The sequence below is a fragment of the Salvelinus fontinalis genome, chromosome 2, assembly GCF_029448725.1.
Source record: "Salvelinus fontinalis isolate EN_2023a chromosome 2, ASM2944872v1, whole genome shotgun sequence".
In the NCBI taxonomy this organism is placed as follows: Eukaryota; Metazoa; Chordata; class Actinopteri; order Salmoniformes; family Salmonidae; genus Salvelinus; species Salvelinus fontinalis.
In genome coordinates, this window is record NC_074666.1 from 29,584,587 (window position 1) to 29,604,430 (window position 19,844).

The following is a 19,844-nucleotide window of genomic DNA, read 5'->3' on the forward strand; positions in this document are numbered from 1 at the left end:
CTTAATTTGCATTGAACTTTTCTGTTTATTGTAATCTTCATATAGTGTTCATATTAGCTGATAATATGATGGGTCTGGATGAGTTTTAATAACTAAAATAACAATTTGAAGCAAAAACTATGTAATTATCATCAAAGACAATTCTGTTGCATCTGCGCTTCTCAAACCCAGCCACAGAGTGGCAGTAAAACAGAGCCTATATCAATGCTTGTTACTCAGTGTCTTCGATGTCTCTATGATGGTTGCAAAAACAAATTTCAGGGGGGAAAAAAAATCGGTTAGTTTTGATTGTATGGAAAAACAATGAAATGCATGTTAAAATTGCTACACTGTGATACAAACTCTAGTCCCTGGCTTTCCCATGTTTGTTCAACTTGAGCATGGCTTTAAATAATTGAACGGGGGTTTCGTTTTCACACCAAGAAGACAGCCAGACAGTTATATCATTATGAATCATTGTATTCTTATTAGGGCTGGCACAATCACTGTATAATCATGTAACTGACATTTATGGACAATAACTGTGAAAGAAAAAAGAAAAATCATTCATTTTCAGAGGGGGAGGGTGAGGGGATGCAACTTCATTTTCAAGTAGATATAGTTTACACAATAGAAGTTTTCAATTTTTACATGAAGAGGAAAAGTTTCCTACCAAAAGTTCAGAGTGGTCAAAACCATTCGTTTTTGAGACAGGGGTCACCAAAGCTGTGTTATAATATTTTTTTCAAAGATGCGTTATGATACATAACAAGGTCCCAAAAAATGTTTTATGACAAGAATCATGATCATTTGCATGATAATTCATTGTTACACATAATTATATAATCGTCACAGCCCTATGATATTCAAATGAAGAGTGTCTGGAAGACATAACTCATAGCGTATCCAGATAAGGGTTATACATTTGACACAATATAATGTTAATTATGGTTCAAGTGTCACGATTGACCATGGGAGAGAGAGAGGACCAAGGCGCAGCATGTAAAAAAGACATCTTCTCTTTATTTAGGAGAAAACAAACGAAGCAAAACAACAAATAGACGACCGTGAAGCTAGAACCGAACGAAATGCAAACATGCAACCTAGACACAGACACAGACCTAGACAATGACCCGACAAAAACCTGATGCCTATGACCGCCTAAAATATGGCTCCCAATCAGAGACAAATGAAAGACATCTGTCTCTAATTGAGAACCACTCAGGCAGCCATAGACATACCTAGAACATTCACTCAACCATAGACATACCTAGAAACACTCACTCAACACAAACCCATACTCTAAACCCAACACCCCCCTTTTCCATATAACCACCCAAAACAAAACAAAAACACAAACATTACCCATGTCACACCCTGACCTAACTAAAATAATAAATAAAACAAAGAATACAAAGGCCAGGGCGTGACATAACCCCCCCCTTAAGGTGCGAACTCCGGGCGCACCAGCACACAGTCTAGGGGAGGGTCTGGGTGAGCTTCCTTCCACGGTGGCGGCTCCGGCACTGGTCGGGGTCCCCACCCCACCATAGTCACTACCCGCCTCCGTAGCCTCCTCCCAATGGCCATCCTTCCCCTTAACCCCACTGGATTAAGGGACAGCACCGGACTAAGGGGCAGCACCGGACTAAGGGGCAGCACCGGACTAAAGGGCAGCACCAGGATAAGGGGCAGCACCAGGATAAGGGGCAGCACCAGGATAAGGGGCAGCACCAGGATAAGGGGCAGCTCCGGACTGAGGGACGGCAGCTCCGGACTGAGGGACGGCAGCTCCGGACTGAGGGACGGCAGCTCCGGACTGAGGGACGGCAGCTCCGGACTGAGGGACGGCAGCTCCGGACTGAGGGACGGCAGCTCCGGACTGAGGGACGGCAGCTCCGGACTGAGGGACGGCAGCTCCGGACTGAGGGACGGCAGCTCCGGACTGAGGGACGGCAGCTCCGGACTGAGGGACGGCAGCTCCGGACTGAGGGACGGCAGCTCCGGACTGAGGGACGGCAGCTCCGGACTGAGGGACGGCAGCTCCGGACTGAGGGACGGCAGCTCCGGACTGAGGGACGGCAGCTCCGGACTGAGGGACGGCAGCTCCGGACTGAGGGACGGCAGCTCCGGACTGAGGGACGGCAGCTCCGGACTGAGGGACGGCAGCTCCGGACTGAGGGACGGCAGCTCCGGACTGAGGTACGGATCCTGGATGGATGACTCATGGTTGGCTGACGGATCCGGCTGCTCATGGCTGGCGGGCGACTCTGGCTGCTCATGGCTGGCGGGCGACTCTGGCTGCTCATGGCTGGCGGGCGACTCTGGCTGCTCATGGCTGGCGGGCGACTCTGGCTGCTCATGGCTGGCGGGCGACTCTGGCTGCTCATGGCTGGCGGGCGACTCTGGCTGCTCATGGCTGGCGGGCGACTCTGGCTGCTCATGGCTGGCGGGCGACTCTGGCTGCTCATGGCTGGCGGGCGACTCTGGCTGCTCATGGCTGGCGGGCGACTCTGGCTGCTCATGGCTGGCGGGCGACTCTGGCTGCTCATGGCTGGCGGGCGACTCTGGCTGCTCATGGCTGGCGGGCGACTCTGGCTGCTCATGGCTGGCGGGCGACTCTGGCTGCTCATGGCTGGCGGGCGACTCTGGCTGCTCATGGCTGGCGGGCGACTCTGGCTGCTCATGGCTGGCGGGCGACTCTGGCTGCTCATGGCTGGCGGGCGACTCTGGCTGCTCATGGCTGGCGGGCGACTCTGGCTGCTCATGGCTGGCGGGCGACTCTGGCTGCTCATGGCTGGCGGGCGACTCTGGCTGCTCATGGCTGGCGGGCGACTCTGGCTGCTCATGGCTGGCGGGCGACTCTGGCTGCTCATGGCTGGCGGGCGACTCTGGCTGCTCATGGCTGGCGGGCGACTCTGGCTGCTCATGGCTGGCGGGCGACTCTGGCTGCTCATGGCTGGCGGGCGACTCTGGCTGCTCATGGCTGGCGGGCGACTCTGGCTGCTCATGGCTGGCGGGCGACTCTGGCTGCTCATGGCTGGCGGGCGACTCTGGCTGCTCATGGCTGGCGGGCGACTCTGGCTGCTCATGGCTGGTCCGGGCGACTCTGGCTGCTCATGGCTGGTCCGGGCGACTCTGGCTGCTCATGGCTGGTCCGGGCGACTCTGGCTGCTCATGGCTGGTCCGGGCGACTCTGGCTGCTCATGGCTGGTCCGGGCGACTCTGGCTGCTCATGGCAGGTCCGGGCGTAGGGACTCCGGCAGGTCCGGGCGTAGGGCCTCCGGCAGGTCCGGGCGTAGGGCCTCCGGCAGGTCCGGGCGTAGGGCCTCCGGCAGGTCCGGGCGTAGGGCCTCCGGCAGGTCCGGGCGTAGGGCCTCCGGCAGGTCCGGGCGTAGGGACTCCGGCAGGTCCGGGCGTAGGGACTCCGGCAGGTCCGGGCGTAGGGACTCCGGCAGGTCCGGGCGTAGGGACTCCGGCAGCTCATGACTGGGTGGCAGCTCATGACTGTAGGGCAGCTCATGACTGTAGGGCAGCTCATGACTGTAGGGCAGCTCTGGCAGCTCCTGACTGGCTGGCGTCTCTGGCAGCTCCTGACTGGCTGGCGGCTCTGGCAGCTCCTGACTGGCTGGCGGCTCTGGCAGCTCCTGACTGGCTGGCGGCTCTGGCAGCTCCTGACTGATGGACGGCTCTAATGGCTCGGGACAGACAGAAGGCTCAGAAGGCGCCGGGCAGACGGATGGCTCAGATGGCGCCGGGTAGACGGATGGCTCAGATGGCGCCGGGTAGACGGATGGCTCACATGGCGCCGGGTAGACGGATGACTCACATGGCGCCGGGTAGACGGATGACTCACATGGCGCCGGGTAGACGGATGACTCACATGGCGCCGGGTAGACGGATGACTCACATGGCGCCGGGTAGACGGATGACTCACATGGCGCCGGGTAGACGGATGACTCACATGGCGCCGGGTAGACGGATGACTCACATGGCGCCGGGTAGACGGATGACTCACATGGCGCCGGGCAGACGGATGGCTCAGATGGCGCCGGGTAGACGGATGGCTCAGATGGCGCCGGGTAGACGGATGGCTCAGATGGCGCCGGGTAGACGGATGGCTCAGATGGCGCCGGGTAGACGGATGGCTCAGATGGCGCCGGGTAGACGGATGGCTCAGATGGCGCCGGGTAGACGGATGGCTCACATGGCGCCGGGTAGACGGATGACTCACATGGCGCCGGGTAGACGGATGACTCACATGGCGCCGGGTAGACGGATGACTCACATGGCGCCGGGTAGACGGATGACTCACATGGCGCCGGGTAGACGGATGACTCACATGGCGCCGGGTAGACGGATGACTCACATGGCGCCGGGTAGACGGATGACTCACATGGCGCCGGGTAGACGGATGACTCACATGGCGCCGGGTAGACGGATGACTCACATGGCGCCGGGTAGACGGATGACTCACATGGCACCGGGTAGACGGATGACTCACATGGCACCGGGTAGACGGATGACTCACATGGCACCGGGTAGACGGATGACTCACATGGCACCGGGTAGACGGATGACTCACATGGCACCGGGTAGACGGATGACTCACATGGCGCCGGGTAGACGGATGGCTCACATGGCGCCGGGTAGACGGATGACTCACATGGCGCCGGGTAGACGGATGACTCACATGGCGCCGGGTAGACGGATGACTCACATGGCGCCGGGTAGACGGATGACTCACATGGCGCCGGGTAGACGGATGACTCACATGGCGCCGGGTAGACGGATGACTCACATGGCGCCGGGTAGACGGATGACTCACATGGCGCCGGGTAGACGGATGACTCACATGGCGCCGGGCAGACGGATGGCTCAGATGGCGCCGGGTAGACGGATGGCTCAGATGGCGCCGGGTAGACGGATGGCTCAGATGGCGCCGGGTAGACGGATGGCTCAGATGGCGCCGGGTAGACGGATGGCTCAGATGGCGCCGGGTAGACGGATGGCTCAGATGGCGCCGGGTAGACGGATGGCTCAGATGGCGCCGGGTAGACGGATGGCTCACATGGCGCCGGGTAGACGGATGACTCACATGGCGCCGGGTAGACGGATGACTCACATGGCGCCGGGTAGACGGATGACTCACATGGCGCCGGGTAGACGGATGACTCACATGGCGCCGGGTAGACGGATGACTCACATGGCGCCGGGTAGACGGATGACTCACATGGCGCCGGGTAGACGGATGACTCACATGGCGCCGGGTAGACGGATGACTCACATGGCGCCGGGTAGACGGATGACTCACATGGCGCCGGGTAGACGGATGACTCACATGGCGCCGGGTAGACGGATGACTCACATGGCACCGGGTAGACGGATGACTCACATGGCACCGGGTAGACGGATGACTCACATGGCACCGGGTAGACGGATGACTCACATGGCACCGGGTAGACGGATGACTCACATGGCACCGGGTAGACGGATGACTCACATGGCACCGGGTAGACGGATGACTCACATGGCACCGGGTAGACGGATGACTCACATGGCACCGGGTAGACGGATGACTCACATGGCACCGGGTAGACGGATGACTCACATGGCACCGGGTAGACGGATGACTCACATGGCACCGGGTAGACGGATGACTCACATGGCACCGGGTAGACGGATGACTCACATGGCACCGGGTAGACGGATGACTCACATGGCACCGGGTAGACGGATGACTCACATGGCACCGGGTAGACGGATGACTCACATGGCACCGGGTAGACGGATGACTCAGATGGCACCGGGTAGACGGATGACTCAGATGGCACCGGGTAGACGGATGACTCAGATGGCACCGGGTAGACGGATGACTCAGATGGCACCGGGTAGACGGATGACTCAGATGGCACCGGGTAGACGGATGACTCAGATGGCACCGGGTAGACGGATGACACAGATGGCACCGGGTAGACGGATGACTCAGATGGCACCGGGTAGACGGATGACTCAGATGGCACCGGGTAGACGGATGACTCAGATGGCACTGGGTAGACGGATGACTCAGATGGCACTGGGTAGACGGATGACTCAGATGGCACTGGGTAGACGGATGACTCAGATGGCACTGGGTAGACGGATGACTCAGATGGCGCTGGGTAGACGGATGACTCAGATGGCGCTGGGTAGACGGATGACTCAGATGGCGCTGGGTAGACGGATGACTCAGATGGCACTGGGTAGACGGATGACTCAGATGGCACTGGGTAGACGGATGACTCAGATGGCACTGGGTAGACGGACAGCTCTGGCCGGCTGAGGCGCACTATAGGCCTGGTGCGTGGTGCCGGAACTGGTGGTACCGGGCTGGGGACATGCACCTGAAGGCTAGTGCGGGGAGAAGGAACAGGGCATACTGGACCCTGGATACGCACATTAGGCCTCGTGCGTGGTGCCGGAACTGGTGGTACCGGGCTGGGACGGGAAGGTGTTACAGGAGGTGTAGGACTAGGAATGCACACAGGAGACCTGGTTCGTGGAACTGTCATTCCCAGACGGTTAGCACGCAACTCAGGACGAGCATGAAGAGCTGACTCAGGTAACATCACATCCCGCACACGCTCTGTTGGGTGGATGTCGTGCCTCACGCACCAACACAGCAGCTCCCTCTTCTCACTCTCCTCCAAACTCCTCAATAAATCCTTAACAGTTTCTGTATCCTTCCCACACCCTGGAATCCTGGGGCGTGGTGCCGGAACTGGTGGTACCGGGCTGGGACGGGAAGGTGTTACAGGAGGTGTAGGACTAGGAATGCACACAGGAGACCTGGTTCGTGGAACTGTCATTCCCAGACGGTTAGCACGCAACTCAGGACGAGCATGAAGAGCTGACTCAGGTAACATCACATCCCGCACACGCTCTGTCGGGTGGATGTCGTGCCTCACGCACCAACACAGCAGCTCCCTCTTTTCACTCTCCTCCAAACTCCTCAATAAATCCTTAACAGTTTCTGTATCCTTCCCACACCCTGGAATCCTGGGGCGTGGTGCCGGAACTGGTGGTACCGGGCTGGGACGGGAAGGTGTTACAGGAGGTGTAGGACTAGGAATGCACACAGGAGGCCTGGTTCGTGGAACTGTCATTCCCAGACGGTTAGCACGCAACTCAGGACGAGCATGAAGAGCTGACTCAGGTAACATCACATCCCGCACACGCTCTGTCGGGTGGATGTCGTGCCTCACGCACCAACACAGCAGCTCCCTCTTTTCACTCTCCTCCAAACTCCTCAATAAATCCTTAACAGTCTCTATATCCTTCCCATTGCTCACCTCCAGTATCTGCACAACGGGCTCTGGCTCCCTCCTTTCACGCTGCTTGGTCCTGAATGGTCGGGTCATTCTGTCACGATTGACCATGGGAGAGAGAGAGGACCAAGGCGCAGCATGTAAAAAAGACATCTTCTCTTTATTTAGAAGAAAACAAACGAAGCAAAACAACAAATAGACGACCGTGAAGCTAGAACCGAACGAAATGCAAACATGCAACCTAGACACAGACACAGACCTAGACAATGACCCGACAAAAACCTGATGCCTATGACCGCCTAAAATATGGCTCCCAATCAGAGACAAATGAAAGACATCTGTCTCTAATTGAGAACCACTCAGGCAGCCATAGACATACCTAGAACATTCACTCAACCATAGACATACCTAGAAACACTCACTCAACACAAACCCATACTCTAAACCCAACACCCCCCTTTTCCATATAACCACCCAAAACAAAACAAAAACACAAACATTACCCATGTCACACCCTGACCTAACTAAAATAATAAAGAAAACAAAGAATACAAAGGCCAGGGCGTGACATCAAGATAGACAAATTATACAGTTTACAGTAGATGTTTGCATGTACCTTTTCTTGCCGTTTAGAAGGCTCCATGTTGATTTACATATATAGTTTTGTTATGTATATACAATAAAACAACATATACATCACATTTTTTTAACTAGGACAAAAGCACATAGTTGTATATTTCACACACACTTAATATCACACTGGCCTATGAATCTCAGAAAACATGGCCAGTTTATCCAGCACATATACTGTAGATTGTATTGAAATATCCCTTCACCCTAACATGAGCTTCATGGTCACATGGGATTTGAAATTGACATTTAAATATATGTTTAGATGCCCTCTGTCCAGCCTACAGGGTGTCTCTGATTAGGAGTAGACAAGGGGGGGGGGGGTCAACGTCCCCTGGAGACTAGGCCTGGGGGTGATCCTGGATGTCTGGGTTCAACTGCTACACATCTGACAGCAGTCCTCTCATAGTCCTGCCAGGTGATTCACTACGGTCCCTACTGTGTTTTCCCAGAGTCTCCAGTTGCCCTGTATCTTTGATGTTCCTGGAGAAGGAGCTAAGCCTGGTCCTGATGGAGTCTCTCTTCTGACACAGCCTGGGAGCCTTCTCCTCGTACAGCCGCCACAGCTGCTCCCGAAAGTGGATCCCCACAAAGCAATAGAGTACAGGGTTGATGGCGCTGTTGAAGAAGCCCAGGCAGAGGGTGAAGGGCATCAGGGTGATGATGGCCTGGCGCACCCAACAGCTGTGCATCACCCCCAGGGTGCTCAGGACGTCCATGAAGGTCAGAAAGTGGAAGGGGAACCAGCAGACTAAGAAGACCAGCACCACAGCCACTACCATCTTCATCACACGGTCCAGGTTGCTGGAGCTCTTTTCCAGGCTGGGCTGTGCCCCCAGGAGATGCTTCCCAATGCAGCAGTAATAGCTGGTGATGACTGTGAAGGGCACCAAGAAGGCCAGGATGTTCTTTGTCAGGGCCAGGCCAGGGAACCAGTTTGTCTGGGTAGGTGGATATCTGAGGGCACATGCCGTGACCCCCAGGTCCTCCAGGTGGTAGGTGTCTCTGAAGGCCATTGTAGGGATGGTCATGAGGCCAGCAATGGTCCAGATCACACAGCTGACCACTCGTGCCCAACACAGGTTCCTGCTGCACTGAGACTGGAGGGGATAGACAATGGCTCTGTAGAGGTCCACACTCATACAGGTGATGAAGTAAATGCTGGCGTAGACGTTCAGAGAGAGGAGGCTGCCACACAGCTTACACATCAGCCCACCAAACACCCAGTTGTAGTCAACGGAGTAGTAGACTGCCCAGAAAGGCAGGCTGATCAGGAACAACAGATCTGAGAGGGCCAAGTTTACAATGTAGGTGTTGGCCACTGTTTTACGGTTGGACTTTTGACACAACACGAACACCACCAAGACATTGCCCACAAAACCAAAGACAAAGATGAAACTGAAGATGGTTGGGATCAGCTTGTTCTGATGCAGAGAGGGGGAGATGGAATCACAGGAAGAAGAATTGTTCATTGGCACTTGTGATGTGTTGGTGGCCATTGAGAGGTTAGAGAGTGTTGTTGCCAGGGGACTTTGTGTGCATGATTGCTTTTACAGCTAACTCCGACTAAGGCCCGTAAGAAGATCATGTAAAATCAGCAACATTTTAAATGAGAGAGTTGCAATAAGTCTGTAACTGTAAAATACAATGAGACAGTTGTTTTGGAAAGCATGGTAATAAATTGCTCAATGTTACATGCTGACCACACCACTCGGGTCATGCGCGTGAGCGTTGCAAAATAAATTTACACATACATGTTGTTCAATCATTGCACCACACTGCTCGTGCACGCCATTGAGCGTCTGCGTTGCCAAGCGCTAAAATAGAAGTCAGTTCTATTTGTGACGCTGAACGCGGTGCAAGTCCTGCCTCTCCCATCTCCTCATTGGTTTATAGAAGCCGATACCCACGTGCCATCTCCTCATTGGTTATACCCACGTGGGTGATTGAAAGATGAACTGAGGTTGGTCGGTCGTGGTAATACACCTATGAAAGTTAGATGCCAATCGCCATATAAAGTTCAAATAAGAAAAAGCCTGGAAGGAGGAGAGATGACTAGAAACGATTTGGTTGACCGTTTTATGTGTGAATTAATTGTCGGAGTAGAGGACCTTGTGCATTTCAGGTATGCACGTTTACATGTATATCCCAGGACAAATTAGCTAGCAACAGCAAGCTAGCTAGCTAAATTGCCATAACTGTTTGATGCTTTTCGACCTGTCCCCAAATTAATATAATTGGTTCAGAGTTTGTTTTGATATTTCAACCTGCGTGTCGTGACCGCGTTTGGTGTGGGGGGGGGAATATATTTGCGTATGATGGCGCACGCGCGTGTCCGGTCTGGGCGAGTTGCTAGTAGACACAGGGTGGGCCAACTGAAGAATGAGGTGTTCTCAGTCCACTAAATACTTTGCCTAATGAATTTATTATATTCTGATGACAGCTAAATCTTTTAGTGATAACAGCTGTGTGAGAAACAGCTCAGTCTTCCTTCTGTATGTCTTTTTTTTTTTTTTCAGAACCTCTACAGCAGATGTAAGAATCACGTTTCATTATGTCGTTTTGTCCTGGAGCATGAACACCGGGCCAACCTAATGTAAAAAAAGAAATACATTTGTATGGCCCATTTGAGAAATCCTTTTTGTTTTGAGAACATGTATTGGATAGTCCTCCTCTGTGCAGGCTCCAAGCTGGAGTCCATCTGAATAGTGTTATATAGGAGCAGACAGACGATGTCAAAAATGTTTTTTTTTAAATTGCTACAAGTATTGTGACTCTAGTGGTGGCTCAGAGAGAGAAGGGCGAATGTCCTATTACTACGACAATGGCATTGTCCAATCTGAGGCTACAGTGCCTTTGGAAAGTTTACAGACCTCTTGACGTTTTCCACATTTTGTAAACGTTACAGCCTTATTCTAAAATGTATTAAAAAATACAAATCCTCAGCAATCTACACACAATACCCCATAATGACAAAGCAAAAACAGCTTTTTAGAAAACAGAAATGCCTTATTTACATAAGTATTCAGACCTTTTGCTATGAGACTTGAAATTGAGCTCAACTTTATTGGAGTCCAGTTGTGGTAAATTCAATTGAAATGGACATAATTTGGAAAGGCACACACCTGTCTATATAAGGTCCCACGGTTGACAGTGCATGTCAGAGCAAAAACCAAGCCATGTGTTCGAAGGAATTTTTTGTAAAGCTCCGAGACAGGATTGTGTCGAAGCACAGATCTGGGGAAGGGTACCAACAAACTGTCTGCAGCATTGAAGTTCCCCAAGAACACAGTGGCCTCCATCATTCTTAAATGGAAGAAGTTTGGAACCACAAAGACTCTTCCTAGAACTGGCCACCCAGCCAAACTGAGCAATCGGGGGAGAAGGGCCTTGGTCAGGGATGTGACCATGAACCTGATGGTCACTCTGACAGAGCTATAGAGTTCCTCTGTGGAAATGCAAGAACCTTATAGAAGGACAACCATCTCTGCAGAACTCCACCAATCAGGCCTTTATGGTTGCGTGGCCAGACGGAAGCCACTCCTCAGTAAAAGACACATGACAGCCCGCTTGGAGTTTGCCAAAAGGCACCTAAAGACTCTCAGACCATGAGAAACGAGATGCTCTGCTTTGATGAAACGAAGATTGAGCTCTTTGGCCTGAATGCCAAGTGTCACATCTGGAGGAAACCTTGCACCATCCATACGGTGAAGCATGGTGGTGGCAGCATCATGCTGTGGGGACGTTTTTCAGCGGCAGGTACTTGGAGACTAGTGTGATAGAAAAATTACATTCTTACCTCTTCCAAGAGGATGGGGTTAGTAATTCTTTCTCTCTTTGAAATGTTTCCTGAGGCTATGGTCTTGGGAGAGGAGTTAGTGGAATTCAGCAGTTTTACAGGTATAAAGGTACCAAGATTAGGCCGTAAACTACCAAATTAAATAAAGGCCTGGCCATTTATTTTTTTTGTCATATGGCTTACCACACACACACACACAAACACACCAGCACGCACACACAACTTACTAGTTGTGAATTTGGGTTAGTGCCTAGGTTTCTTAAAGTGGCACACACACATTGAGTTTTGAGATTTTTTTTCCTGAGTTTTAATTGACCACGTGAATTATTTTGATAAAAATGGATTGAAGAAACTTACAGTAGACCTGGGATACGAAATGTATGAATGTTGTATACGAATACGACATTCATCTTCTGCACATCTATCACTCCAGTGTTTATTTGCTCTACTGAAATTATTTTGCCACTACGGCCTATTTATTGCCTTACCTCCCTAATCTTACTTCATTTGCACACACTGTATATAGACTTTTCTATTGTGTTATTGACTGTACGTTTGTTTATTCCATGTGTAACTCTGTGTTGTTCGTGTCGCACTGCTTTGCTTTATCTTGGCCAGGTCGCAGTTGTAAATGAGAAATTGTTCTCAACTGGCTTACCTGGTTAAATAAAACTGAAATAAAAATTAAAAACAGCATCCAGTTGAAGTCATCAACTGCCTTTTTCTCTCTGGAGTTCAACAGAAGTCCACGTAGAGTGAGCATGGAGAGAGATCCATTCCAAAACTTCTCTCATATTGCTGGTATACTGGTTGGCAAATAGACGAGACATAATGAGTTGTGGTGGGGTTGAAATTGGGACATTGTCATGGGCCATCCATTTTGAACTGTGAAGCTATATGAAGAAGGAAAATTAAGAAATGCCAGAATATTGAGTGCCAGAGAAGGGAGGGGGTTGGTCAACTGTACCCGTAATTGATTTAGACTTGTCTGAAATTGTTTTTGTGGGCTATCAGGTTGATTGAGGTCTACACTGCTAAATTGATAGTTATTTAGGCTAAGAATGCATTGAGATACTGATTTGTAATTATAACCCTGATGAGGAACTTAATACTAGAATTATGAGATTAATATATTGTACGGTTAATATAAATGTACATTCTGCCAGTGTTGATGTTTGTTAAGTTGGGGGTTTTCATTTTGAGTGATATCAATGAGCAATGTCATTATACATTTTGGTTGGATAATTAATTGGGTTTTAATTATGATTTGGAAACTGAACGATTTCCCTGACCTATTCCTGACTACATCTCTGATGATGACCCCAATTCTGAGCATAAGGACCCAGATGTGGAGCTCATGTTCCTACTAAGTGTACAAAGTGCCCAGAGTGTCTGTCACTGGTGTAGGAAGGGTTCGTTCTAAATGGGGTGGACATTTTTATCATGCTGACCCCCTACTTTTGTGTATGGTGCCAGTGTGATGACTGTCCGATTTGCTGTAATCAAGCTTGTGTTTGATTTAATTTTTATGTTTCATTTTCTGTTCCAGATTGACAGTGTTTAGATAAGAAAGGTTTAAAACTCAGCAACCCAAAGAAAGGTTGTTTACTATGGATGAAATGTCAGGCACCAGAAATATGTACATTGTTTGTTTAAATTTATGTTTAACAATAATTATGTAATGCTTGTATCCTTTATTTTTCCAGAAGAAGCTTAGCTTATTGAGAGGGGAATGTGATAGAAAAATGACATACTTACCTTATTTGTTTGATATTAATAGTAAAAGATTATATATTAAACTAAGAGTAAGACTGGCCTGCTAAGGCTGAGTTTTTATGGTGTCCACTCTAGCTTCCTGCAGCTAGTTTGGACGTCGAGGAAATGGGTTTTACTAGAGGGTGAGAACTTAACAGCCACATTCCATTCTATCATTAGTGGTGCATGTGAGACATATGTCTCCGGTCTAACTGGGCCTGCATTCTATAAATGAGATAGCCTGAAGGAATTGAAGGGATTGGGAGAAACTCCCCAAATACAGGTGTGCCAAGCTTGTAACGTCATACCCAAGAAGACTCGAGGCTGTAATCGCTGCCAAAGGGGCTTTAAAAAGGTATTGAGTAAAGGGTTTGAATACTTATGTAAATGTAATATTTCAGTTATTTGTTATTTATTTTTTGGGGAAAAAATAAAAAACAGTTTTTGCTTTGTCATTATGGGTTATTGTGTGTAGATTGATGAGGGGGGGGAAACGATTTAATCCATTTTAGAATAAGGCTTTATCGTAACAAGTCACGTAGTCTCAATACTTTCCCGAATGCATTGTATGTATAGATAAATATGTAAGGAAAAACAGGAGGAAACATGCATCTCCATCAGTTCTCACATGTTAATGTCCATTGGGAGCATCTGGCAATGACTAAGGCCTAAGAGGCTTTTGCATTTACCGTCCAAGGACTCAGATTTGTCATACAGAAATCCACATTTGGGCAACACTTGCACATTTCCCATGTAGTGTTTGGAAAGACCCCTGGACAGAGTGTTCAATGAGTGAGTCAGCAAGAGGACAACCTGCTGTCCTTCTCAAACGATCCCCATCTGAAAGCTAGGAAACATGTAATGTCAGACTAAGAAATTAGAGGCAATAATAGACCTTTAAATACTTGATAATGTATCGTTAATAATTATTTGAACTGTTAGGCATAAAAACCCTCACATTAAAATACCATTCTTAAAAGGGGGAGGGGTGCACCAGTAAATTCCTGTAAAATCTTCACACATACGTGTATCCAAGAGAAAATGTCTCCCCTGTGAGTATAAACCCAGATGGAACTGAAGAACTTGGAAATGTTGAAGCAATCTTGAGATAAAAAAAAAAATGTAATCATAAATCATGGTGTTTTCCTGTCTTTACCAACATTTAAAAACTGCAACGTAAAAAATATTTTCACATGACGCACACATTTTCTTCCCACATTTGTGTTTAAAAACGTGTTTGTAAAATATTATTGTTCTCAGAATTTTAATTCTGAGATTTTACGTGTTTTTTTTATCTGTCACGTTCCTGACCTGTTGTCTGTTATTTTTGTATGTGTTTAGTTGGTCAGGGCGTGAGTTGGGGTGGGCATTCTATGTTTTGTGTTTCTATGTTTAGGTCATTGGTAATTAGCCTTATATGGTTCTCAATCAGGGACAGGTGTTTGACGTTTCCTCTGATTGAGAACCATATAAAGGTAGGCTGTTCACACTGTTTGTTTGTGGGTGGTTGTCTTCCGTGTCTGTATGTCTGTTCGTACCACACGGGACTGTAGCGTTTTGTTTGTAGTCTGTACCTGTTCGTGCGTTCTTCGTGTTATTATGTAAGTTCTCTAGTTCAGGTCTGTCTACGTTCGTTTTGTTATTTTGTAATCTTTCCAAGTGTTTTTTCGTGTGCGTCTTCGTCGTTTAATAAATCATTATGTTTTCAAAACCTGCTGCATTTTGGTCTGATCCCTACTCCTCCTCTTCAGACGAAGAGGAGGAGAGAAACCATTACATTATCTTTTAGCAAAACAATATATATACATTTTTGAGCTGGAATGGAATGTTTGTATCCTGTATATTTGACTGTGATATGTGCTGTCAGGGCACTAGCTCTGGTGTGAAAGAGGTGGCGTGTCTGAATGATCTATAATGTTATTGAGGGGTTCTGTCTACCACTGCCCGTCAATCTACAAGTAGTGAGCACTGACAGGAAAAGACATTGAAAAGTTTGAGAGGATAACAGCTGAGATGGGTAAGAGCTGTTCATTGATTCCCCCGGACACTGAGATTTCCCAGAGAACATGATATGTGTACCTCTCGGGTGGCTGCGATGTGACCATTGCTGGTGGTGTGGATGTAAATACCTAAGTTGATTTAAAACATTATATATGAAATCTGTTTTTTGAAGATATGAAAGGAGAGAGTACTATTCCCGAATATGCTGTTAAATAGAACACTAGTGTACATATTTAAACCCTTGTATGAATAGAACACCAGTGTAAAGGAGGAATTTGTGAAGAAGCATATAATGGGTTACTAGAGAGTTTATAAAGTAACAATGATTTAAAAAATAATAATAATGATATTAATAATATACAGCTTGCACACCCACACGTAGAGGTACGTAAGTGTTGTAAAAAGTATTCTGAGAAGTTCAGGGTGGTCCCTAAATGGATCATTTGATGAAGATAAGGTTAAAGCATTGTATGACTGTCTAAAGGGTCTGGGAAATAAAGTATCAGACAAAGATTGCCCCATATACACTTTTGGTAAACGCTTATGGAATTTCCTCCACCCCTGTAATACATTTTGAAACAAAACCAATGCCCTGTTAAATAGAACCTATGAATGTTGACCATGTAGAGACTTGTTAACTAAACTTAAGGCTATAAGATATTGCACTGCCAATGGAGTTTTCATTGATATCCCAAATGATGAAGTTCTAAACCGATTCGTGAGTAGGCAAAATTGAACCACTCCCCGAGACGGAGTTGGAAACTGGCTCTGTATCCCAGTCTATCCTGTCTCAGGTGCCAGACCTATTATGGATAGAGCACTCCATCTACAGTGGACTGATAGACAGTGCCAGCCCAGAAAGTTTATATGTTCCCTTCTGAATTGGCCAATGTATTTTATAAATTTGGCGCATTACATGTTAATCATAAAATAATAGGCATTTAATAAATGTGAAGCAGAAAGTGACTATCCAACAGAAATTGGACATATACAGTTGAAGTCGGAAGTTTACATCTTAGCCAAATACATTTAAACTCAGTTTTTCACAATTCCTGACATTTAATCCTAGTAAAAATTCCCTGTCTTAGGTCAGTTAGGATCACCACTTTATTTTAAGAATGTGAAATGTCAGAATAATAGTAGAGAAAATGATTTATTTCAGCTTTTATTTCGTTCATCACATTCCCAGTGGGTCAGAAGTTTACATACACTCAATAAGTATTTGGTAGTATTGCCTTTAAATTGTTTAACTTGGGTCAAACTTTTCGGGTATGTAAGGCCTGGGTGTCGGAGTGCGTAGTCAAGCGCAGGGAAACAGCAGGTGCAATAACAACTGTTCTTTAATGAACACGGAGAAACCAGGCCACCCTACTAACACACTGGGTGTACTCCTCAAACAACCCCAGACACGGGGGAAACGAACACAGTCCAGTAAACACGAAGAACGAAACAAACACCACTCTTACTAACAAACAATCCCGCACAAAGAAATGTGCGGGCCGGCTGACTAATAAGCCCAACTAATTACACCCTCATACAAAACAGGTGCACCCAATAAACACATAGGGAGGGGGGAGAAAAGGATCAGTGGCAGCTAATAGGCCGGTGACGACGACCGCCGAGCGCCACCCGAACGGGAAGGAGAGTCTGCCTCGGTCGAAGTCGTGACAGGGTAGCCTTCCAAAAGCTTCCCACATTAAGTTGGGTGAATTTTGGCCCATTCCTCCTGACAGAGCTGGTGTAACTGAATCAGGTTTGTAGTCCTCCTTGCTCACATGTGCCTTTCAGTTCTGCCCACAGATGTTCTATAGGATTGAGGTCAGGGCTTTGAAATGGCCACTCCAATACCTTGACTTTGTTGTCCTTAAGCCATTTTGTGAAGTGCACCAGGCGCTCCTGCAGCAAAGCACCCCCACAACATGATGCTGCCACCCCTGTGCTTCACAGTTGGGATGGTGTTCTTCGGCTTGCAAGCCTCCCCGTTTTTCCTCCAAACATAACGATTGTCATTATGGCCAAACAGTTCAATTTGTGTTTCATCAGACCAGAGAACATTTCTCCAAAACAAATGATCTTTGTCCCCATGTGCAGTTGCAAACCGTAGTCTGGCTTTTTTATGGCAGTTTTGGAGCAGTGGCTTCTTCCTTGCTGAGTGGCCTTTCAGGTTATGTCGATATAGGACTCGTGTTACTGTGGATATAGATGCTTTGTACCTGTTTCCTCCAGCATCTTCACAAGGTCCTTTTCTGTTGTTCTGTGATTGATTTGCACTTTTTGCACCGAAGTATGTTCATCTCTAGGAGACAGAACGCGTCTCCTTCCTGAGCAGTATGACGGCTGCATGGTCCCATGGTGTTTATACTTGCGTACTATTGTTTTTACAGATGAACGTGGTACCTTCAGGCGTTTTTTTCTGATGTCTTGCCTGATTACTTTCGATTTTCCCATGATGTCAAGCAAAGAGAAACTGAGTTTGAAGGTAGGCCTTGAAATACATTCACAGGTACACCTCCAATTGACTCAAATGATGTCAATTAGCCTTTCAGAAGCTTCTAAAGCCATGACATCTATTTCTATAATTTTCCAAGCTGTTTAAAGGCACAGTCATCTTGTATGTAAACGTCTGACCCATTGGAATTGTGATACAGCGAATTATAAGTGAAATAATCTGTAGTCTGTAAACAATTGTTGGAAAAATTACTTGTGTCACGCACAAAGTAGATGTCCTAACCGACTTGCCAAAACTATAGTTTGTTAACAAGAAATTTGTGGAGTAGTTGTGTATGTACACATCTGACTTCAACTGTATATATTAAGAGTAACAATGTAGAAGAGTAACAAGGTAGACTAAAATGAAAACAATGCCTTCCAATAAGGAAAAGGTTATTATGTTTGTTTTGTTTTTAAACCTTACAATAGAGGTAAAAGCAGAACATTGTTTGAGAGTGATCAGTGTGTATTAGCAGTAGTAATTTGGAGCGTCTTGAGAGTCCTAGTTGAAGGAAACAGATATGGAGACCAGTGAAAGTAACAAAGTGAATGGTAATATTAGTGGCTTAAAGATAGTACTCTAATAATGCAATATTTGAGTAATTTGAAGAAGTAAAGGTTTCAGTACAAGGTCACATGACGAACAGAGGGATTGAGCCTTGGGACATTATATTAGAGGCTGCACTGGTGTTTGGGTTAGAGATAAGCTCCCTGTGGACAAATAGATAACCCGACAGTGAAATAAGTGCTACTCACTGAACTCAAACAGGCTGTAAGGGACATAGTCGGACAGAGGTAAGATATATTGAATAAGATACGTTTTTGACAGTTTCCAATTATTATTGCTCAATTCTATAGCTTGGGTAACACCAGTGATTTAAGTAAGAAGGTAATGTCATCAAAAACAATAATCTGTTTCCATTACGTGGAACTGTGTCCAGAATTGAAGTAGATCAAAGTAAATGTGTTAAGTACCGAATATTGAACTGATAAGCCAGGACCAACTTTTTGAAGGACCTAGCAGATTTGTTAAACAACAGGTTTCATATTTTGACTAGTGGATGTTACAGGGACAGTCAGTCCAGGACTATGTCAATGCAACAGGTCAAAATGATAAGATTACAAGAAAGGGGTTCTGGGATTGTTTACTTTAGAAGGTGCCTATTTTGCGACACTGTATCATCTGATGTGTCTGAAGTATGATTCTGTATACGCATGGTTTTATCAAGACTTCCTACCCAAGATGCAGTAAGCTCGATTAAGATTGAGTTTTTTAGGAATGATTAAGAAAACTAAAAGCATATTGAAAACTAAGAAAAAAAAAAAAAAGATTTCTTCCAGATCTGACAAATCTCCATTACCGAGTTTACCAATTATTCTGTATCTCTCCCTTTGAAAGGTTTCCTGAGACAGGTGCCTTAGGAGAGTGGTTATTGAGACTGTGTACTATATAGTATAAAGGTACCCGGATCCGGCTATTAAGAGATCTCCCAAATTAAGTAAGGCCTGGCATTTTACCCTACGTTTTACAACACACACCAGCACCCACACACAACCCACCTGTTATGAATATTTGTTAGTGGTGTTAATACTGTGTTTGATTTAATGTGTGTTGTCTTTTTATTTTGGTATAAGGGATTTTTCATGGGTTAGAAAGGATGCAACTTAAAGGGCACACAAATAACATTTTCTGAAGTATCTATTGTCCGAGTTTTGTTTGCACACATGTAAATTCTCTTGATAAGAAATGTACTGAAAAACCCAATGTAAACCTGGTACACATTTTAGGGGGAATGTTTGAAATGTCTTCTAATAATGACTCTGAGGTAAAGGAAAGAAAAGGGAAATAAACACTCACTTAACTTCTTACGGATCATTGGGAT

The 19,844-nt window shown here is 47.4% G+C and overlaps 1 protein-coding gene across 1 annotated transcript; it reads right to left on the reverse strand.

Moving 5' to 3' along the window:
* Positions 1-8,296: 8,296 nt before the first annotated feature.
* On the reverse strand, positions 8,297-9,636 carry LOC129866924 (type-2 angiotensin II receptor-like). Its single transcript, XM_055939960.1, has 2 exons — positions 9,620-9,636; positions 8,297-9,446 (listed from the first exon to the last, which is right to left on the reverse strand). Exons 1-2 carry the CDS (start codon positions 9,634-9,636, stop codon positions 8,297-8,299), a joined length of 1,167 nt encoding a protein of 388 aa, XP_055795935.1.
* Positions 9,637-19,844: the final 10,208 nt, after the last annotated feature.